This window comes from Papilio xuthus, unplaced genomic scaffold, assembly GCF_000836235.2.
Source record: "Papilio xuthus unplaced genomic scaffold, Pxut_1.1 DF827461.1, whole genome shotgun sequence".
Taxonomy (NCBI): domain Eukaryota; kingdom Metazoa; phylum Arthropoda; class Insecta; order Lepidoptera; family Papilionidae; genus Papilio; species Papilio xuthus.
The window spans coordinates 3,996,357-4,020,608 of NW_013531188.1; the positions used below are offsets into that span (position 1 = coordinate 3,996,357).

The 24,252-nt window shown below is 32.3% G+C and overlaps 1 protein-coding gene across 6 annotated transcripts in view; it reads left to right on the forward strand.

Moving 5' to 3' along the window:
- unc-13 (protein unc13 homolog) overlaps positions 1 to 24,252 on the forward strand; it is a 174,361-nt gene that overhangs the window by 131,759 nt on the left and 18,350 nt on the right. For 2 of the 6 annotated variants that reach the window (XM_013314388.1, XM_013314386.1), the window contains 10 exons: positions 1,637 to 1,680; positions 2,201 to 2,291; positions 3,280 to 3,288; positions 3,896 to 3,970; positions 4,386 to 4,605; positions 7,410 to 7,530; positions 7,850 to 7,956; positions 9,745 to 9,886; positions 10,173 to 10,299; positions 10,492 to 10,632. In XM_013314388.1, coding sequence (XP_013169842.1) covers positions 1,637 to 1,680; positions 2,201 to 2,291; positions 3,280 to 3,288; positions 3,896 to 3,970; positions 4,386 to 4,605; positions 7,410 to 7,530; positions 7,850 to 7,956; positions 9,745 to 9,886; positions 10,173 to 10,299; positions 10,492 to 10,632 — 1,077 coding nt within the window. Of the gene's footprint in view, positions 1 to 1,636; positions 1,681 to 2,200; positions 2,292 to 3,279; positions 3,289 to 3,895; positions 3,971 to 4,385; positions 4,606 to 7,397; positions 7,531 to 7,849; positions 7,957 to 9,744; positions 9,887 to 10,172; positions 10,300 to 10,491; positions 10,633 to 24,252 lie in introns of all 6 variants that reach the window. The other 4 variants (XM_013314383.1, XM_013314385.1, XM_013314384.1 and 1 more) reach the window with 3 other exon arrangements.

The following is a 24,252-nucleotide window of genomic DNA, read 5'->3' on the forward strand; positions in this document are numbered from 1 at the left end:
ATTCTCACTATTCTTATTCTTAAAGAATTAAAAACTGAGCTATAATATTGCAAAATTAGTAATCTGCTTTACTCTTTTACAATTCAAACTAACATATATATATGCCGTATATTTATAACGTATTATGCCTTTACAAATATACACATTATACAAATAATATCTACAAAATGCAAGATACACAACAAAAATGAAATTTAAAAATTAATTTTAGTCATTTTAGGAACTGCCAATGTGACACTATGAAAAAACAGTGGTTGTGAAATCATTACTTGACTCAACGAATAAGTGTCATTATTATGTTGATTTTATTATGAATAAGTATATTTTATTCATGAAGAATGTTTTTTTATGAGTTACATTTTTGATCGTTATAACTACTTCAATTCTAAGGCAATAAGCAGTTATCGAAATTCCGATACTTGAAATTTTCTATGTTATATTTTATAATGCCGATTGATATTTAGCTTTAGTAGTTATATAGAAGATTTTACATAAACAATATACATAACGATTAAGTATAGGTACTTGCTTAAATGCGTATACAATGAATAGAATGTAAGATTCATGCAGTCAAGAATTCATAAGACATCTAATAAGTGTGTTTCCATTACCAAAAAAACAGTACAAAAACATGCTGTTATCTCTGTCTTATCAAAGATAAATGAGTGAATAACAATATTGTATGATTCGAAACACGCTGTATTTGAAACATCGCGGTACAAAAACTTTCACCGTCATATCATTTCATATCGTAAAAATGTACAGATGAGAAACAATATTTTTTTTTCAAATTACAAAATAAAGGATGTCCTATTTAAAAAAATATTAATAAATCTAAATCTATTCATATATTGGTTAGCAAAATATTTTACTCATTAATAAAACATATACTTGTAGTCATATTAACCTAAGTAACTTTCACTGCTTGGATTTGGGCAAAGCGGACTTATCCTACTAAAAAATCATAATCATCTAGATAAATTTAAATACAAGGCTAGACCTAACACGTCGCTTAGATTTGTGTAGTGAACATCGATGTAAAATTAGCTGGCACATTAAATTAAATGCCTAGGCTAAAATTACACTGTAGTTACGTAAAACGGTTAAAAACTTTTTGGTAAAAAATTGTAACTGCACCAAAAAATGTGTTAGAAAAAAAAAAGAAAACTGTTCTTGCTTAGCTGAAATGACGTATTCTGCTTTCGACTTTGATAGGTTATACTTATAAATTCAACTAGTGACATCTATTAAAGTTGTTTAGTATTTTGTTGAAGATTGTAAAAGGCGTTTGAAAATGGAATAAGTCAAGATGGGATATTGTTATTTGTCCATGTAGCATAAATTAGTTGTTTATTCAATTTACAATGTTTGTTATTTTTATGCAGATGTTTCGTTTGAAGTTTTTTTGATTACAAAAGATATAGAAATAAGTTCGAAAGTGGATTTTTTTCTTCCGTGTACTTATCACCATAACAGTAGCCGAGAGATTAATCTTGATTTTGAAATATAAAAACTTCAAACGATAAAAATATGTATAATTCTATATTTCTATTGTTTTTACGTTTTAATAAACAATGTTAATTTTTTTTTATTATTATTTTTCTTTTTTTAATTGTTATTTTTATTTTTATTTTAGAATGGATCTGGCGGATTCAACGAGCAAGGTGGTCGAGGAAATGGGTATGTCTATAAACATTTATTTTAATTATTTAAATTTTACAAAACATAAACATTGCAACAACACGAAGGAGGTTTTACTGTTATTAATTCAATAATGTTTTTTTTTATATTATAAGGCGGCAAACGAGCGAGCGCCCACCTGAAATCGCTGATATAGCGAAGTGACCGTTGCCCATAGACATACGCAGTTGCATATGCGTTGCTTACCTAACTGCAGATTTCGTACGATTAAAATGCTATGGGGCTTTTTAAGTGTACATTACACATTATATTAAATCTACCCTTAGTAACCATTCTAGAATGAATGTCACAGTAAACGACAGGCTTGATATCAGCGGACATCTACTGCGAAATAATTTAAAAGAAAATATTTGTTAATTTTAACTTTGTTCACACATATCTTACTATTTAGATTTAAGACAATTCGTTAGATTCTTTCTTAGTTTATTGTTAAAAATTGCATTAGTTGTACTAATAAATAATTTCTCCTCTTACTATTTTAAATATAATAATTTTGTAGACATCCCGGAGATAACCCATTCTATAGCAACATCGACAGCATGCCCGATATACGACCGAGAAGAAAATCAATACCACTGGTATCTGAACTTGTAAGTACATATTTTAAATTTGAATCTATATTAAAATCATTAGTCAAAAGTCCCAATGGAATTAGTTATGGCCGGTTTCAATTCACTTATTATTATAAATTAAAATTTTAATTAAGTGATAAGTTTTATTTAATGGGATCTTTTGGGATATAACGTCTACTTTAAATGTAGATTGAAACTGGTCTTTAATGTTTTCAGCTCATATCAACGTTCGCTTTCTGGAGCTTAGTAACATAGGCGCGTAATAAATGTCTTTTCTAAACGATAACTTTTCTATACTGTCTAACAATTTATGGAGAGTGTTTTTTTTAATCAACAATGTTAATTTATTTTTGATTATGATCAAGTCACCACTCACTTAGGGTAACCAGCCCCTCAATGGGGACGTATAGTGAGCTGATGATGAATGTAAAATTCATTTTATATTTAATTTTAACTATGAACTTAAATTAACAAATAGTCAAATTCTATAGATGGTGTACATTACGCAATTTCACGATTGTATTTATTTTTTTAATTGTAGGTTAAAGAAAAGTGTGAAATAAGTATGTTTTATTGTATATCAGAAAAAATATTTTATTAAAAATATTTTGAAAATTAAAAAAAAGTTGCAAAAAATTTACAATTGTCTATAGTTAAAGTAACAATGATTGTTTCTTTCAAATACACGTCTTATTTAATAAATATTTATACTCTCCATTTATTGTTCCTTAAATTGGTACTTGTTGAAGATTTAGTACTGAACTTTATAAACCTTCTTCTTCTTTGATGTTTTAATGTTCTTTGTTGTTGTCTCTCCTTTCCAAATTCCAAGTCACATGATCCCAAGTTAGACCTGAAGCCCTCAACTGATTGAAACTTGAACTATACTTAGGGGTCACCTTATAGCGGATATGAAAAAAACTATTCTTAAAATTATTCCTGAAATTTATACCTGGAATAAAATTAATAATGTACTTGCATTTTAATCCTTACCACGGACCTGCAGGTTCTCAAGGTATTTTGTCCCAATATCACATCTATTCTATGCATGCCTTTTAAATAATAGACACGGCTTTTGATATGCATAAAATAGCTTTTATTTTTAAAATTTATTGTTTCAATGCATGCGAATGTTAATCTTTGCACGAAAATGTTAGTTTTCTTCTCACACTATTATCACAATTTCTTCATCTATATTTTTAACTATATGTTCTAATATGCTTTTTTATCTTAATTTAACGTATTTAGCAATACTCTATAGTATAAAATGACACTTGCTTTCTATGTCTCCATCAATAATCTTGCCAATTCAAACTTGTCTATTGAACTCATGAATATATCTCAGAATTTTATAATTTTGCTATTTATAAAATAAATTATATTAATAGAATTTCCAGTTAAATTAATTTTATAGATGATTCTCTTGTATTTTTGTAAAAAATAAACATACAGGCTTTCGAAACTGCTTAACGATTAAGGCATGTGTAGACTATGCATATAACACAAATGCTGTTCACGAAAATAATTAGAATTCACTGTTTATTCATATTGATTGAATATTAAAAAAAGCAAATAATTTATTGCTATTACGACTAATTAATTAAAATTAATTTATAATCTAGACAATGGCAGCTACTAAGAGGAATGCAGGTCTGACGTCAGCTGTACATAGAGCAACGTTGAATGATGAAGAATTGGTGAGTTAACTGTTTAATTAATATCTGAAATATACTGAACTTATGTAGTCTGTGGAAATGTGTCAATTTCAAAAGCTCTGTCCAGTGCAATGGACAAACACATATATTAAAAAGGATCCTAGTTGTGTATAAATTATTAAAAAATTATGTGTACTAAAATAATTTCTATTGAATGGGTAACACTGAAGTCTTGTGATTATTTAAAAAATCCTTAGGAGCTAAAAGGAACAGGTAAGAATGTAAATGTAAAGAAACTTTTTAAGTTACTGTATAACCAAGAAATGTAAAATCTACATGTAATACTAATGTAAAATTTAATATAAAATTTTTAATGATTTTAATTAACTTGCTACAGGGTGTTCTAAATTTTAATGAATTTAATCATTAAAATGCTAACATGGGAATTGTGTTACAGAAAATGCACGTATACAAGAAAACACTGCAAGCTCTCATCTATCCCATTTCATCGACGACGCCTCATAATTTCGTTCTATGGACGGCCACTTCGCCGACATATTGCTATGAATGTGAAGGTTTGCTTTGGGGTATCGCGCGGCAAGGAGTGAGATGTACTGAATGCGGGGTCAAATGCCACGAGAAATGCAAGGATTTACTCAATGCCGATTGTCTTCAGAGTAAGTTTTTTAAATGCTGTCATAAAAATTACAATAAGTGAGAATTTACTTATCGTTGAAGTGAAAATAATAATAAAATCTCTGGTAAATAAATAATTGGAAATTAAGTTACTAAATATCAATAATTCTAAAATCAAAAATTAGTTAAAATTTATAGACAAAAACTAATTCTCACTTAATTTCATCTAAAACTTCAAAAACGATATACGCTTGTAAAAAAGATATTTGGTCAGTTACAAAAAATATACAAGGAGATTTATATGGTTTTTGTTGTTTAATTAATTGCTTAGTAAAATATCATTAAATTTGTAACTAAATAATACAATTTCTTTGCAATTCTTCACTGATCGTTACTTTACTTACTAAGCTAAGTTTTGTACTTACACTTTAATGTTGTTACTATGACTAATCTGCATTCACTGTTAACAATATTTTACTTGCTTCTTATAATACAATGGGAATTCCAATATAAAACACTTTTTATCAAGCTATGAACTATCAAAATTGTGGCAGTTGTGCTCACTTTTCTTATAAAAACAAGTGGACTATACTCTGGGGAACAATAAAACTCACAATCACTCTTACCGTGGATATCATATCATAACTCCCATAACTAAGAACATTCGATTGAAATTTACTAGGAAAACACTCTTTATTCGGAAAATCTTGTATAAAGCCTACTTTTCCCTTTTCTTATATATTATGATGTTCTTTGAAACAAAGGATCCTGTATGATCCTTAAGGATCAAGATTCTCGAAGATAGCCTTTGTGTTCGCATACTTCCATTTTCCACGCTAACACCATTTTATTTTGTGGCTTCAGAATTTTTCTAATTCCGATATAACTAAAATTTATTATCTGTATAAAAGAAAGTCATGTTAGTTACACTATTTATAACTCAAGAACGGATTTACCGATATGGCTGAAAATTGGTGAGCAGGTAGCGAATTTATGCCTTGAAGAGCTGCTTTTTATTTAACTTACTAATATTATAAATGCGAATGTTTAGATGGATGTGATGTGGATGGATGGATGGGTGGGCTACACTAATTAAGTTTTTTTATATATCCACGCGGATGGAGTCGCGGGCGACAGCTAGTTTAAAATACAAGATGATATATCAAACCCATATTAATACAATAACATTCAATTATGTATAAATATACAAATTTAGAACCATTAAAAAAGTTATCTAAACTCATTAAAAAAATTACACTCATTAAAAATTTTACACTTCATCAAAAATTTTGCGATTTTTTTTATTATGTAGTGCAAAGTAACGATCTGTGTTATAACTATACTACTGGTTTTTAAATGTTATTTAGTAGATTTAGCTCTTTAAGCTCTCTAAGCGATGGTCAAAAAATGAAAGGTAAAAAAAATAGTAGAAGACAAGACATAGACAATTCATGAGCATGTCAATTTTATGCATGTAATTGCAATCAAAAAAATAACAATGACTCTCAGATATGTGAATACATTAAATCATAGAAAAATTAAAATAAATACGTCACTAGTATATTAGTTTTATCATGCATAAGTTTAATCATAGGAAAAATTTTTAAAAATCTGTAAAAAATATTTTTATTCAGGGATTTAATAATTTTTTTTACATACTTTCCTAACTTTTTGGACTTCCTAGCATGGTTTTTTTTTATTTTGATGAAAAGTGTTTGTCACTATTTGTATGCATGTCTGTCGGTATATATTTTCATATGTATTTTATTAAATTCTCGTTCCACTAATAGATTCACCTTACAAAGGCGCGCAGTCGTTTTGAAGTATTTGTGTGGAATTTTTTGTATGGCCTTAATCGACTGCACGTCACCACCATAAAAGTCTACACTTTGAAAGCAAAAAAAAAACAAAAAGGAAAATTTAATCTCGATTTCTTTAACCATTTTTTTCTAATTCTATTTTTCTTGATGTTTTATTTTTTAAATCTTTTACTATGCATGCTATCCTTCTCTAATTTATTATTATTATTTAATTTTATACGTGTTTTTAAAGTGTGGACTAACTTAGTGCATTTCAATTAGGAATCCGTTCCCTCAAATCCCGTTTTCCGGGTTACCCCGCCCAGCGCCGAAACTTGTGTCAATATTCCTGAAACTAAAATTTCTTGTATATCCTACTTTATTATACAAATGCTTCTAAATAATTTATTTTACAACCTAAATAAAAAAATACACCCTGTATATTAAAATAATGTGCCCGTAACATGCACGCTGTCTTAACTTTCGCTGTATTATATTTGTTTACTTTTCCTTAACTGTTTTTTTGTTTAATTACTAATTCTTGTACATCCCCAAAATATATGTTTTATTTCTATTAAGTTTTCTCTATCCTTTTTTTTCTAAAAGCTATATAATAACTTTTCCTAAATTAATTTGCTTTCTTTATAAGTAAACGAAATAAATTTAATAATACAAACAACTACTAAAGTGTATTTCGTAAAGTTAAAAACAACACATCCTTAATAAGCAAAAATATACGGACAAAAGTAAGATATATTATAAAAAATTAAATTAGACTGTATATTAATAATAACAAGGCGCAGTGCTCGGGTTTGCTTCGGCTGGCGCCGCTTGAAGTTCTCGACGTTACTAGATCTGATACAACCACAATGATTTATCTGTGGTATAGATGTACTATACCACTGTTTGTATTTTAAAAAAATCAGTATCTGGTGACGTTGTGGCTATCGAGTTGTCGTGGCAGGCCTGAACGCGGGGCGGGGGCCCGTCCCGGCGCATCCCGCATAAGAACTGTGTTTGCACCGCCTGAGCAGTGTGTTTCGCAGGGGCTGCCGAGAAGTCGTCAAAACACGGCGCGGAGGACAAAGCCAACTCCATTATAACCGCCATGAAGGAGAGAATGAAACAAAGGGAACGGGACAAACCAGAGATTTTCGAATTAATCAGGTATGAATTTATCGGTTGAACATTTATTTCTTCCTAACCCATAAATAAATGATGTTAAAGAAAAGTAACTAGATACTGCAAAGCATTATGATGTATTTGACCTTGAAAATTGTAATTTTATCAAATGTTATATTTGTCTGTAGAGGGTAAGAAGACATTTTTACTAATACATTTCAGGTTAAAATTAAATTTTTGTGCAAAAAAACATAACGGAGATTTGTAAGTTGAACGTGATTGAATACGTTGTAAATATGAACATTGTAATTGAAATCGTGGTAGAGTCTAGATTGACGATGTATAAAGTGTGTGTATGTGACAGACGCGTGTTCAGCATCGAAGGGGAGGGGCATTCGGCACACATGAGCACGGTGAAGCAGTCGGTACTCGATGGAACGTCCAAGTGGAGCGCCAAGATCGCCATCACAGGTTCGATGATGTGGCGTCAACTAACTTTCTAAATTCTCCACTAGATGGCGTGCAGCGGAGGGGAATCGGCGAGGATCCAGACGACCAATCGTCGTGTGCCAACACTAAATTCCTTCTCTTTCATTTCATGTGGCGACCAGGCGGACTTTTAGCGTCGACCCCGACACTCACATAGACAGCCTCGAACAGGCCAAGCAGGTCACTATAGAAGGGACTTCGAAATGGTCCTGCAAAATCGCCATCACAGGTTTGCGTGGTCTTTTGCGGCTACGAACCGCACGTTCGCAGATTTCGCTCTATTAGACAAAATCTTCGCCTGACTTCCATACAAACTTATTTTGATATCTGCTATATTTACGACTTGCATAAAACAATCAAGTAACTGAGAAATTTACAAAGAAAGGTTACATTTAATTTTACTAAAGTCTACTAGCAGATGTCAAAAATGTCTATGCAAATTTAATTCTGTTGAAAATCCAAACCCATTCACGGACGTTAGCGCACTGCCTCTACTCACTTATAACGAGAATAGCTTAACTCATCACACAAAGGAAATTCCACGAATCTAACACAAGACAAAAATTATCGAAAAAAATAAATTGCTTGCACACAAAATTCTATGAACACTTTGAGCAAATACACATTATAATATTACATAATGTTACACAAACAATTATAATTTTTTATAATATTAACACAGATATGCATGTAATTTCCAAACCCAAGTTGACTGCACACGATTTTTAATCTTTAGTTAAGAAAATGCAAATTAAAATTCGTAATATTCTACAATTCCAGATCGTGATACGTATGATCAACCTAATAACACGATTAGTTTTCTTTCGCAATAGGAGAATGGTTGAGAATTAGAATCCGATAGCATGCAAGACTTTAAAACCCCGGCACAGTTATAAGGAAATTCCCATTTTATTTGCATACTTTCCAGTTTGACCGCTGCGAAACTTTCGATTCGTGTAAATTCCGAGGCCATTAGATATAAAACCCGAGCATACTTTACACTTGTTACTTTGGAACTTTCTTCTTGGTCGAAGTTTGCATTAGTTGTTGCGATTACGTAGTCGCTATAATCAAGTTGTTAGAGAATTTCAATATGGGTATTATTTAATAGTTTTGGTAGATTTGATGCTAGAGTCTTCTTCTTTTATCCCAGACTAATCTCAGAGTATCGAGATGGTATTACAGGTTGACCTGGTTCGTAAGTATAATCTAGATTTAATTATTATGTAATATTATCATAATTAACAATTGTCTAGATTTCAGTGATAATCTACACAATTGCAATATGTTGGAGTGAAATCAGAAACATTAATTTTCTTTCCAATCTAAAATTTTGTTGGGAAAATACTTCTATGGTTTTTATCAATGATTGCAAAATATTTGATTGGAAAAATATTTATAAGTTAAATAACATAAAAAACATATCTGGGCTTTATAAGATTTAAAACGATATTTTAATTTATATATGGTCATAGAATGTTTGGAAGAAATTTCAATATATTTAATATTTATGAAAGTAAACTAATTTCTGATAACCATATCTAAGTTAAACTAGTCATGATTTTTATAAAACAAATGAAAGTAATTAATGGCTTCAATCAAATTTATTTTCCTGCCATTATATCTAAGTTGCAAGAGTTGAAAGTAGATTATTTGTCCCATTTAAAATATTGACTAATATAAATAACAATTTTTATAATATTTATATTATAATGATTTTTTTTAAAATTTGTAACACGTAATACTAATTGAGTGTACCTCTTTGCGCAGTTATTTGTGCTCAAGGGCTCATCGCGAAAGACAAGAGCGGAACCTCTGACCCTTATGTGACGGTGCAAGTCAGCAAAGTTAAGAAAAGAACTCGAACAATGCCACAAGAATTGAATCCTGTATGGAATGAAAAGTTTTATTTGTAAGTACATAGTACAATGTAATACAATAAAATAAAAATGATGATAGACAAAAAGTCGAGAGTCGAGACTACGTACGCGTGGAATTGAAAAAACTTATTAGTTCTTCCAGATTATGTTCGACATCTATGCCAAATTTCAGCGAGATCCATACAGCCGCACTAGAGATGCCTTCAAACATCCATCCATCCATACATCTAAACATTCACATTTATAATATTAGTAAGATTAATACAGATGCTAAAAGACTTTAAATCGTTGCAACTACTAAGAAATTGTAATTTTCAGTGAATGTCACAATTCCTCGGATCGCATCAAAGTGAGAGTATGGGATGAAGACAACGATCTGAAATCGAAACTACGGCAGAAATTGACGAGAGAGTCTGATGATTTCTTGGGTCAGACGATTATTGAGGTAAATTTCTGCACATCAAGAAAAAAGACTTTAATATATTCATTCGTCTCCAGAAAACCCATATTCATTCTTAACAGATGTTTCTTTGCATTTAACTACATAATTAACTTTCAATTGAGCATGTTTTCATTTAACTAAACGTCTAAAATAATAACTAAAGCATTTCATCTAATAGTTATAATTATGTACCAGGTTCGAACGCTGTCAGGAGAAATGGATGTCTGGTACAACTTGGAGAAGAGAACGGACAAGTCAGCGGTGTCAGGAGCCATCAGGTTGCACATCAACGTGGAGATTAAAGGAGAAGAAAAAGTAGCCCCGTACCATGTCCAGGTTAGTGAACTAATTATTAGAAAAAACTGCATTCTTTTTATGTATAGGCCAACGTGCGCGTGTCTTTGAAATTAAAACGGTATATTTCAGCTTAGCGGCATGTGGGTTTAAAAAACTGCAGATTCTCACGGATACGTTTCGCCGCATCAATTTAATGTGCCTTAAATATTAGCAGATATTCGTTAATAGACTAATATTTCTTAAACCATTCTAAGTAAGCTCTATTGTGTTAGGGCATGGTTTACGACAATAGTCGAACGGCGGGATTCGAATCCTCGATCTCGTTGTCGGAAAGCCGTACACTTAACCATTAGGCTATTGACGAATTTACTATCTATTGTTATGCCAGATGGCATCTTAGTAATCCTAATTTAATGTACTAAATTATTAAACTTTACTTTTGCGTATTACTTTTCTCGGATGAGCGAACAATATGTGAACCTTGATGGTACTATCAACATGTTGGTGTTGACAATTAGTCGGTTGAGCAGTCAGTTTATAACAATTAATCAACAGGTTGGGCAAATTTGGCACCATGCCTTTTGGACTTGAGCCAAAATCGCTCGTTACCACCGCATTATTCTTCTAAACACCACCTTATCTTACCTTAATTTGTAGTCTGTGACAAAATGTTCTACAAAAAGTGCTGAGTATTATTCATAAATTACGTTTAGGGTAATGTATTACATGAAAACATTCTCCGCTAGAAGTAACTAAAAGCATAATAGAGTCGTAATTAGTTGAATAAAATGTATAAAGTCCTAGGAACTCTAAAAGTTGCCTGGTTTTCTGTTGAACCTGATAAGATACCCCCGAGAGTTTTGTCCTTGAAACAAAAAGGCTGAAAAAGTAACTGTCAGGGACATAATTTTTAAAGCCTTTCTTTTAGAAATTATAATACTAAAATTATAGTAATATAAAGTTGTAAAACGGTAGACTAGTCTTTTATATCATTGTACCATTTAACCTATTAAAAAATTGTTTACACATGATCAAGTACATGCCAACATTTCGCAACTCTTGGGTTAAAAATTCCGAAAAAAAACGTCATTTTTGAGCAAAACATTAAATTTAATTCAAATATATTTGTTTTAAACATAATAATTAGCATCCGAGCATTAATTCCCGTGGTGAAGGAACGTAGTACCTTTACATTAGACAACAGTTTCGCTTAGTTAACTGTTTCTCTCAACTTTTCACATTTATCCACAAAAGTTTGTCCATCGGACTCGTTTGTGTTGGTCGTCATTTCAAAATCTTTCTGTGCTTTATAACGAGTGGACTATTTAACTTTATAAATAGAGCTGAGAACTTTGTGTGTATTTTAAAACGAGAACTTTATGTTGCAAAAATACTGAGACTAAATATTTTTTTAGTACAAGGTGGTAGACCAAGCGGTCTGATATAGCTAAAATAGCGTCAGCTAGACATCTGCAATATTTAAAAAGCTTGTAGATTTTATATTTAGCGATAACTTCGTACTGTGGTGACTTATATGGTGAATTAAAACTGTCTTATTCTTTCTATTTATATTAATAACATTATGATGGATGGATGTTTGCTAGGCGGCATCTCCAAAACAGCTCAACGGACCTATCTGAAATTTGGCATAGATGTAGAACATAATCTGGAAGAGACTACTAATTCTTATTTTAATTCTACGCGAAAAGAGTAGCGGGCAACAGTTAGTATTTTAATAAAAAGCGAGTAAGTTAATATAAAACACATTGTCCTATATTGTTGCATACTAAGTAAGAAAATACTTAAAATTCATAACTCTAATAGATGTGTTGCTTAACTCCTAAAACTAACTTTAAACTTTGTGAATAAAATTATGACTGAGAGTTGAATATTGTGGAATAAATTATATCTTGAAATAATAGGAACTTTATAAAATTATGAGAAACTCGTAACTATCTTATCTCTCCATACAGTTCCGTTATGCAATTATTTTAAAGGGTTTTGTTCAACTTGCTCTGTTTATCTTGGTCAATGGTAAATCAAATTCAAAATAAAACCCACGAGATTCATGTTAATAAATTAATCTGCAATTTTATATACATCGTTAGTTTCTATGGTAAAAAATCTATCTATATAAAAATCAATTGCTGTTTGTTAATCTCGCTAAAACTCGAGAACGGCTGAAGGAATTTATCTTGTCTTGGTTTAAAATGTTCGTGGAGGTTTAGGAAAGGTTAAAAACTAGAATAATAGAGGTCGGCTAAGAAAGATAATAAGTTTTTCATGCTTGAGAATGTAGTACAGTATTCGTCTGGAATTTGAGAGATCCGTACTTGCACAAATTGAATCTATTGTCCCATTATTTCTGAAAGAAGCTTCCGCCTCTCTCGAATGTAGGTCGCCATCAAATTTGGGTCGTATCCCTTGATTTATCTTTAATTTTACTTTCATTATGATACAATATTGATGTTATCAATGTTAGCCTTGTTAAACATATACCGTTGGTTACCGAGATCAATATCTATAATATATAAAACTAGCTTGTGCCCGCGACTCCGTCCGCGCGGACTTAAAAAACTTTATAAGTAGCCTACGTGTTCTTCAAGACTATGTTCTACATATATGCAAAATTTCATCAAGATCCGTTCAGCCGTTCCAGAGATACCTTCGAACAAACATCCATCCATCCATTTCGCATTTATAATATTAGTAAGATAAAAAATATTACAGTTGTAGAGGATGGCGGCGATGAGGAGAGAAATAAAAGGCAGGATTTGAATAGGCGCGCACTGTTCGCAGTCCGACGGCTGAATTTCGACTGATCTGTGTGCCGACTACCTTGCAACCTCTTTATTTATTTTATTCAAAAGTTACCAATAGTTTTTACATCTACCTTAGTAATAATCAGTAGTTTACAGATAATAAAATGGTACGTTATGGTACGAATACAGAGTACAAATATATTAAATACGCATAGAAGTATAATAAAATAACACAAAGTCGATAAACTTAAATAATTAACAAATTATCACAGAAGGCTTTGACATTCTGTCGTCAACACCGCCCCCTAGTGCTGACTCGTCAGCACTACATCAATGTGCTATCGACCTATCATCCAGACAGGCGACCCGAGCGACCAGGTGCCAGACCTAATCCGACTAGTGCCGCACTCACTGCGCCATGTCTAAAGACGATCAGAGATTCCCTACTGTTATCTTATAAAGCTTAAATGATTTCAATATAAATACAATAAAATTACAAAAGGATTCAATTGTGATCAGGTTAGTTAGTTTGCCCATTTACCTCGGTCAGTCGTAGGTGCGTAGCGCAAACCCTGGGCGCCAAGCTGTGCTGACATCCGTCAGCGTCGGGAGTGCGCTCGCCATAAGTGCAGCTAACAGTGCTGCTGGGGTTCTGACCGAAGTGGTAAACAAACATAATACCTTACCATCAACACGTTGGAACGCCAGTACACAACAGCTACATATGCTTCTAACAAAGCATCGCAAAAAGTGCGTTTATGTGTTGATGATTCCACCAGGACCACCTGATTTAAGTGAAAATAAAAGTAATATTACACTGGTCTGCAAAAACATCTTTGTTCACTCCTTTAAGTTTGATACTAAATTATTTTAGATAAGGTGTTTCAACACTAAAGTATAACACGGAGACAAAACAAAACAGCAAGTATATTTTATTAATTAAATTGAGTTAACCAAATAGTTTAATTAGCCTTGAACATTATATTTCGGATCATGATTAATGTCAAATAAGGTTCTTATAATAATAAACTAAGAGCGAGATAAAGTGTATGAAAATTAAGAAAAATGCACGGAAACAAATCTCGACTGATTTGGTATAAATAACTAACAGTTGTTGTTATCTATGCTCCGTTACATATTACACTTGGCAAATACTGAACTGGAAAGAAATGTGCAAGTGAATATGAATTACTACTCCAAATCACATCAACTGTCAAACACGAAAAATTTGTGGTTGCTTTTTACTTTCCCTACCACTCGCTAAAACCTATTTATACCTGTGTAGGCTTTTTATAATTTTTGGAAATAAACTTTTATTCCAGAATTCCAAAATTCCGAAAATTTGTATTATTTAATATCATTGGAAATTCTAAGCGTGTTACAAAATCTAGTAAAGGAGGATCTTTGTGCAGACCAGGCACTCACCAGTGCCATGTTGACTCATGACTAATATTGAAAATTGTTACAAAAACAAATTTGTTCAAAAAGTTTTAAACTTCAAAGTAATAATTTAACAAACAAAATAATGTATTATCACAACAAACGGACTGTACCAAATTCCAGACAAATCTGTATACGGGAAGTAGGTCTAATTTAATTTTTTAGATTATGACCCAAGCAAACAAAACAAGTTTAATAAAACTGTATGACAAGGTAATATCAAAGTAATCTATTCACTGAACTTGTTTAATTACTTCAAAACAATTAGCTGTAGTCGGCAATCTCAATTATTCTAATCAAGTGACAAATAAATAAAAAAATAATTTATCAGCTTACTATTCGTCTCCATTGAGGATCTCAGAACTTACCCTAAGTTAGGGGTGACAATGTAATTAATTAAATACGTGAAGGTTACGTTAGGAATAAAAATCCTTTACTGTGCCGGTGCATCAGCGCAACGCTCGCCCTATCAACTATCAACGTTTACGTCTTCTAACTAATCAATCTGACATTTGGGTGGGCAACGAAAGTGCGCCATTCGCGCCAAATGATTCTAATAATTTCTAAAACTAGCAAATCACTTGTTCGTAAGATATGTTCTTTAAATCTTACGGCATTCGAATCTAGTCCATGTGCTTAATTTGTAAGCTAAAATGATAAAACTAATCAGCAAAAATATTAAAGGCTAAATATTAATCACAAAGATATTGAATTGAAAATAATTTTCAATCAAGTTAATTAAAGACGTCGCCAAACCAAATATGTAAATATTTCATTTTAAGAAATTATTCTTTAACACATTACGGCCTACGGAAGTGCATTCTAATGCATCAATAACTTTAAGTTCCAGAAATCCCGAATGCTAAGTTATAAAAATAAACATCATGCAAAAACTAAACAGTTCGTTGACATAGCTTATGTCATTGTAAAATCATTCTAAGAAAGAACATTAATCAAAGATGAGAATTATCCATAAACTAATAATAAACAATAAGTCGCTCGTAAGATTAAAATCTTTACGGCTTTAGGATAGACTTGTATCAATTTAATTTCTCTAAATATTAAGATTCAAAGTAAAAGAAAAATATTATATAAAACATTCATTAAAAAAATAAAAATTGGTTCGACATGTCACTTATGTCGCTCTCAGTTCATGCGTACAATACATGACTACCGCATAACATTAAATAGAAAAAACCAACAAAATCAAAACAACAAAGTAAAGTGAAACACTGACCTTATTTATCAGCTGCGTCGCTTTTCGTTTCTCTGCTGTACCTCTCTGTATAACCACTGCTGTATGTGCTAAAGTAATTGTTAGATAACATTCTAGTTAACAAATCACCATCAAAACATTCAGTTAAAATGTTAAATTTACAAACTTACACATTAAGAAAATAGTAATTTACAGTATCGTGCTCACAACAATGAGCTTTACTTAAAGTGCCATAAGGATGACATTCCAATAGATTCTTAACAATAAGATTTTTTTCATAACTTGTTTACATGAATTTGCATAATCGATGTGCTCGCCATTGTATTGAATGAGCGAACGAGTGAGCGACAAATGATTAACTTGGAGAGTGAGTGCGACCGCAGTATTAATTAACAGTAACGTTTATGTTAAGACACATAAGGTACATTTTGTTCCAAATTATTTGCATAATGCAATGCAATTTGTAGAAATGCAATCTTTGCCTATAACATACATGTTTACGTTCATGAAGTATAAAACTATGTACCAAAACATTTGAAATTAATTAGCAACGGTTAATTTAGCATTTTAGAAAATAAGATGTTAAAATAAAAAACTTAAAAATAATTAAACCGAATACAAATGCAAATTATTAAAACTATAACACGTTTACAAAATTATTTTTTCGCAATTTTATTTTGTTCGCCTTGTACATTTTAATAATTAACGAAATGCGTAATGAGCGTAATGACACTCTTATTACTTTTAACCAAATTAAATAGTACATTTTATTATGTTGCTTACGCGTTGCCATGTGGTCCAATGTGACCTGCGTGTGTGCTGACAACTGTGCTCGTCGGCGGGAACCACGACGGCGCGGGCGGCTGCGGCTGGGCGTCTTCGTACGCGGCCGCTGGCATGCGCGCTGCTGTGTTGCACGCATCATGCTCTGCATCATTCTTGGGGACATCGTGCGATAAAATATTTCAATAACGGCCATTTTTGTATCACCTTTATTTAACTTCCATTTTTGAAATGGTTCTTTGTAATCAATTTTAAAAACTGACCGTTTATTATAACGGCTGCTGTTATTCTGTAGGTCTGTACCAGGGGTGATTGCCAGGCAGGTTAGGTTACTGACCTCTCGTGATGTGCAGGGCTGACTCATCGTCTCCTTCTGTCCGTGCGTCAGATCTTGATTTTGTGACGTGTCATCATGGGGTAGCGGTTCGGTGCTAATGAGCGTTGGAATGTTCCGAGCCTGATGCTCGAAGGCTGCCGAAGTCTCAACTTGGCTGTTCTCCAACCACTCCCTAGTGTTGCTACTCAGGTTTTCTTGCTCATGTGACAACTCTGGTTCTTGTGCCACGTGTTCATGAGGTAACCGATCGGTGCTAATGAGCGTCGAATGGTTCCGAGCTCGTGGCTCGAATGCTGCCGAAGTCTGCACTTGGCTGGTTTCCAACCACTCATTAGCGCTGTTCCTCACCTGTTCGCTGCCATCGGACCGGTGATGTGCTGGGGCGTCATCGACTTTCTCTTCTGCCATCAAGCGCGCCAACTCCGCTTCCAGCTTGGCAAGGTGCATCCGGATTTCAGCCTTCGCCTGTGCTGCTGCCAGCTCCAGTTGCTCCCGTCGCGCGTAATACGCTGCTGAATATTTCTTTGTGCGCGGTGTCTCCTCTGTTGCCACGTTAGGTGAACCCTTCAGCGTATCCATCGTATCCTCGCGAAAATATACAGTACGCTCCACGAGAATGTTACCACTGATCCAGGATTCGGCTCGAAGCGACCAAAATTGTAGAGGATGGCGGCGATGAGGAGAGAAATAAAAGGCAGGATTTGAATAGGCGCGCACTGTTCGCAGTCCGACGGCTGAATTTCGACTGATCTGTGTGCCGACTACCTTGCAACCTCTTTATTTATTTTATTCAAAAGTTACCAATAGTTTTTACATCTACCTTAGTAATAATCAGTAGTTTACAGATAATAAAATGGTACGTTATGGTACGAATACAGAGTACAAATATATTAAATACGCATAGAAGTATAATAAAATAACACAAAGTCGATAAACTTAAATAATTAACAAATTATCGCAGAAGGCTTTGACATTCTGTCGTCAACAACAGTCTTTTTTTGATTCTGATACTCGGAGAGGCATTTGTTAGTAAAAGTAGAGAAGTAATAAGACTGAAACTAAAGTAATGAGCTTGCGGTGTATCTTGGATTTGGAGTCTGCGAGATTCATCTTGCACTCGTATACAAATTGCTTAAAATACTGAGAGGAAAGTGGAAAGAGCGGTTTAACTTAACTTTATTTGAAAGTTTCAGTGCCATGTTTTTATTCGTGTTGTAGATCTTTACTTAATAGTTATTAAAATCTAGGAAACTTCTTAAATCTTGCTGTATAATAATAATGGTTGGATGTATGAATGTTTGTTTGAACGTCTGTATGGGTCTCGCTGAGATTTGACAAAGATGTAGTCTGGAAGAACACATATGCTACTAATTATTACTAACTCTATATTGATATTTTGTTATTAATATTGCAAGTTTCAACTGTGTTTCTCTGTGCCTTTTCAAATAGAATTGTTTTGCAATTGTTGTTATACATGTGTTACAACAGTGGAAATTTAGCGATAGTAATATTAGTTGTTTTACAAAGTAGCACTTGCATGACCCCGTGTTATGTTCGTCTGCACGTAAGCTAATTTACATAATTTCACGGAATTTAAAATAACCTTAGTATGGAGTCGGCTATGTAATTTTTAAATCATACGTCATTAGTGTTTTAATTTATGAAATCATTATTGTAGTTGTAATAACATAGTACAGGAAAATGGGAATAACTTATAATCAATTTACCATTCGTAAGACATTATTAAGTAAGTTCGAATTTATTTCACAGGTACGCCACTGATTTTCTAAGCTTCCAAAAGTAAAGTCCACACAGAAGACAGACGTGAAGTGGAAGCAATTCCGCGTTTTGTCTGATGAGTGTGCGTCCCGGAGGCCTTATTTAGTCCTCCTTTCCTTCCCACCCTTTATCTTATAAGCAAAGGATGGGAAGTGGAAGTAGACTTTCCGGATGAGAGGATGCATGGAAAGGGAAAATATTTTCTTTCTGTGCATCCTCTCCTCCGTCGATTAAAGGTAGGCATCGCTTATGCAATTGCGTAAGTCTATGGGCAACGGTCACTTCGCTATTTCAGCGATTTCAGGTGGCCGCTCGCTCGTTTGCCACCTTATGATATAAAAAAAAAACTTTGTCCCTAGGTCACAAAACAATTAATTGACATTTAATGGGTATACATTTGATGTACGATAAATAAAGATATTCGTGACTATTTCGAGCTTCAATGTTGTGATTTCCGTTACTTACGATTAAAATAAATACGTTTTAATAAATAATAATGTCGTTATACTCAACAAAATAGGACACACGCTACGATATCATTTATTAAAATTCAAGGACCTCGTTTCTCACCCCTGACTAAACAAAAATCCGCTCTTTGTTAAACAGGTCACCGTTGTGTATAGAAAATCGATTTGTTTATCGTCTTTTATATCAAAAGTTACTAAACACTTTTTTGTGTGTATAAAAGTTAAAATGCAATCTTTGTTTTGTGTTGTTTTCATTTACTTTGTTATGTACTAGCTATCGCCCGTGACTTCGTCCGCATGTAATTTAAAAAAAAATAATAAGTAGCCTTCTTCCAGACTATGATCTACATCTATGTCAAATTTCAGCAAGATCCGTTGAGCCGTTTTCGAGATACCTTCAAACATCCATCCATCCATTAAAACATTCGCATTTATAAGTAAGATGTTGCTAGTCAAAGAGGCACCTTAAGACGATAATGTATGAATATTATGAAAAATAAATCTTACTTGGCGAGGATATGAAATAAGTTTAGAGAAAGTCCGAAAGAAGCACCAGTAGTAGAAAATTTGAAAACTAGAAGATTAGCTTGGTATGGACATAGTATGCGAAAGGGAAAATCCTATTTGGCAAGGAGAGTGTTAAATAAGTGTAGACGGGTACGCGGTATGTGTTTTTCGATTTCCGATTTACATATGTACATTTATCCGACGTTCTTACGGTGAAGGAAAACATCGTAATGCAACCTACACATATCTGAGAAGAAATTCAAAGATATGTGTGAAGTCAACAAACCCGCACTTGGCTAGCGTGGTTGACTATGGCCTAATCACCCTTAACTTAGGGTAGGCTCCGAGCCCCTCGGTGGGGATGTATAGTGAGCTGATGATGATGATGTTTTCTTGCTTGTAAGCTTTCGATGTTCCTTTAGATATATACAAGATTTAATTAAGCTAGTTCATTAAACAGGAAGAGATAAATTAGTTAAAACGGGTCCCATCGGAGTTAGCAAACCGAATTAGAAATGCCCACATTTAGTTATATAGACACGCTTGTATTGAGCAATTCGTTCTAACAGACAAATGGCGAAGTGAACGGTTCGTTAACAATGAATAATTTAAAACTTTATACTATAATGAAATTAGTATTTAACTTTTCTTTCGTAATTATAGGAATATTTTATAGGAAAAGTTCATTTATAGTAACTATAAAAATGATTAGCCTTTTATAGATACTGAAATCCTATGATGGTTACAAATTATCGAAAAACATATTATAATACTGGAACTTTTTTCATACCTCGACCCTTAAATAGCACAATTTTCTTAATAAATAAGTACAAGTGTATAAGTTGGCACGTCGTAGCAATAATGCTTCTTTATCCAACGTGCCAACTCAAGTCCTTTTACTAAAATAGGTTGATCGGTCGATAACCAAAGTAAATATTTTCGTACAAGACAAATGAAGCAATTAAGTATTTCCGAGTCTATCGCAGTACTAAATTATAAAAGAATTAAAGCGACAAAAATCGTGATAATTGCCCGTTTCGTGATTATTCTACCCAAACACGAACCAAACAATTTTTTAACGAATTGTTTTTACTTTTGTTTTTCGGAAGCGGTAAAAAGGATATTTAAGAACGATTAACTCTAAAAAAAACTTGTAGAACTTTTTGTGTAACCAAATAAACGTCGCCAGCGACTCTGTCTGCACGGAATTACAAAAAACAAAATTAGTAGCCTATGTGTTCTTCCAGACTATGTTCTATGTATGCCACATTTCATCCAGATCCGTTTAGTCATTCTGGAGATACCTTCAAACATCCATCCATCTAAACATTCGCATTTATAATATAAAGTAATAGTACCTAGATGACCGCGCTTTGCTCGGTATTTTTTTTTAATTGTGTTTTTTGGAAATTATATTTAAGTACGAATTACTAATAAAATGATGAAATATGAATAATATTTTTCGATCTTACCGATAGAAACAGTTAAGTTTATGTTTAAGTTGATTATCGATAAAACACGAATAAAATGACATTTTCTAAAAATGATTCCTAGCTAGATGGATTTATCGCCCCCGAAACCCCCTATATACTAAATTTTATAAAAATCGTTGGAGTCGATTCCGAGATTCCAATTATATATATACAAGAATTGCTCATTTTAATATATAAGATTAACTTTGACGGAAAAACCAAAGCTTTCGTTGTTTCACTAGCTCAAAAATGTATTACAAATATTGTATAGATTAGAAAAATAACTTTTTTTTTTAAATCTATGTCTAGAGCACGCAAGTTGATCATAGATAACATATCGCCATGTCAATCAACAGTCAGCAATATCGTGTAATCATAAAATAAATAATAAATTACTTTAATTTGTACAATGTTTTAAAAAAAACTGGCCTCAGTACTAAATTGATACATTATACTTCTTACTAATCTTAAAGTAATATAAATGCGAATTTTTAGATGGATGGATGTTTTAAAGGTATCTCCAGAACGCCTCAACTGATCCAGATGAAATTGTGCATACGTGGTTTTTAAATTCCGCGCAGACGGAGTCGCGGGTGACCGCTAGTATTTTATAATAGTATTTCGATAAAACGCAACACCAATTAAAGAGAGGTGAACAGAAATTATATCAATTATAAGATAATAGAAATCTTATCTTAATAATATTATAAATGCGAAAGTTTAGATGGATGGATGGATGTTTGAAGATATCTTCGGAACGGCTCAACGGATTATAATGAAATTTGACCATGCAGAACATAGTCTGGAAGAACACAGGCTATTAACTAAGATTTTTTTTTTTGGCGGGCGACAGCTCGTTTTGTATAAAAAAAGAGATAGAGTAAGCTACGTTATTTAAATATTTACATTTTACAAAAACCATTTCAGAAATAGGGCAGTGCACTTCTCTTTATGATAGTTAGACGTGACCTTATTAAACTCGGTTTTAAAAAAAGATATTTCAATGATGCGTCCATTTTGTAGTTCTATTAACATTAAATACGAAATATAAACACTTGGTAACGGTTACTGGGTCAAATCTCTCGAGCGAAGTGAGATTTTGCAAGCCTCTATTCGTTTTGTTAGTTGTTAAATTTTGTACATACATCGTTTACACTTTATATAGTACATTGGAATTTTATCTTTTGAGAGAGCTAAGCACTTTTTTTTTCATAAAAAAAGACAATTAACCTCTTTTTAATTTTAGTAGTCTTAAATTTTCTACAATATTTACTAATTTCTAATATTATAAATGCAAATATTTAGATGTATGAAAGGAATAGCTCAATGAATCTCGCTAAAATTTTCCATGGCTACTTATTAAGTTTGTTTTTAATTCCATGCGGACGGAGTCGCGTGCGACAGCTAGTTATAAATATTATTATGAGCTTTCACTGTTGGGTGGTTTGACCGTGGAAACCTAATGTTAATCAGAGTAGGTTTCCTATGTAATATTACTTAAAGATAATTTATAGAATCATTACATCGCAGCTGTTGTAACCCTGACGTTATGCCAGTTTGCTAATTGCCATATACGTTATATTTGAATGATAGATATTCGTAATGAATTTATATTTCAATCGATTTAATGGTTATTAATTTAAATCGTTGCATATTATAGTAGAACTAATCTCTTAAATAATATGCCATGTTCAATATGTTATTTAAAGATGCTTAGTGCCTCCTGTTTTCATTTATATACAGCGTGTTCGCTTGCTAATTGTAGGGAGTCTCGAGTTTTATTTCCACTGCCGTAATCGAGGCTATCTTGACTTATCTCTAAGTGGAAATAGATATTTGTCTCTATTAATTAATTAGCTTATTTGTGTTAAATACACTGCAGTACGAATTCTTTTACAAACTAAAAGTGTTTATTGTGTTTTTTCTCAGGATTTTTTAAAGGTTCTTTCTCTTCAAACTGACAAAATTCACAATGCGAAAAATTACTTCAAAGGAATGTATTGACTCCCTTATTTGAAAAAAAAAATTCTGTTCCAATATAACAATGTCGTGGTTAAATTACGTCATAACTTTTAAAATAATTAGGCCAAACATGTTACATTTTTAATGCAATATTTTTAAAGTAACTTTAACACGCAAGCGATTGTTTTTTTTTTTCTTTAAAGGTATTTATAGGTTATAGGGCAGTAGGTAAGCTTTTATTCTTTCCTTATTATTCTTGAAGAAACTGAGACACATTTCAAAAGTTTTTTACTCGAGTTTCGAATGCAAAATTAAACATAATCTATGTTTGGCTTTGATTATAATATTTATATTAATGTATATAAACGCTAAATACAGGCTGCGGTTTAATCAAATGGCTCTATTTAATGGAATATTTAATAAATGTACGGTTATTTCCAACAATTAACTTGATCACAGGTTTACTGAAAGTGTTTTTTCTATACTTATAATAAAACCTAACCTTAATTTTAATAAAATCAGCTGAGACTGTAATTGACGAAATAGCGCCATCTATTGGATGCATTTTGGAACAAAGTTTTTAAATGCTATATTTTATACAAATAAAATTATTAATGTAACATGTAACAATATTTAGAAAATACGTTAAAACATCGAATTTTAATTTTAAAAATATCAGAAACTATAGTCCGTTTACCATTTAATAAATCCTTAAAATACAAAGTTGTACTTCAAAAACCAAACTCCTGTTTGACCTGACCTATATTTTATTTTATTTGTGAGCATATTGCTAACATTAAAAACAAATATATATGCAGTTTCAATTGAATAGTGAACAGTGCGGGCAATAATAGAAGAATATACTCGGAGCAGAATACTGCAAGGTTTTATGCGTTATTTTTTCTTTGCACACGTTTTTAATTAATACTGCATA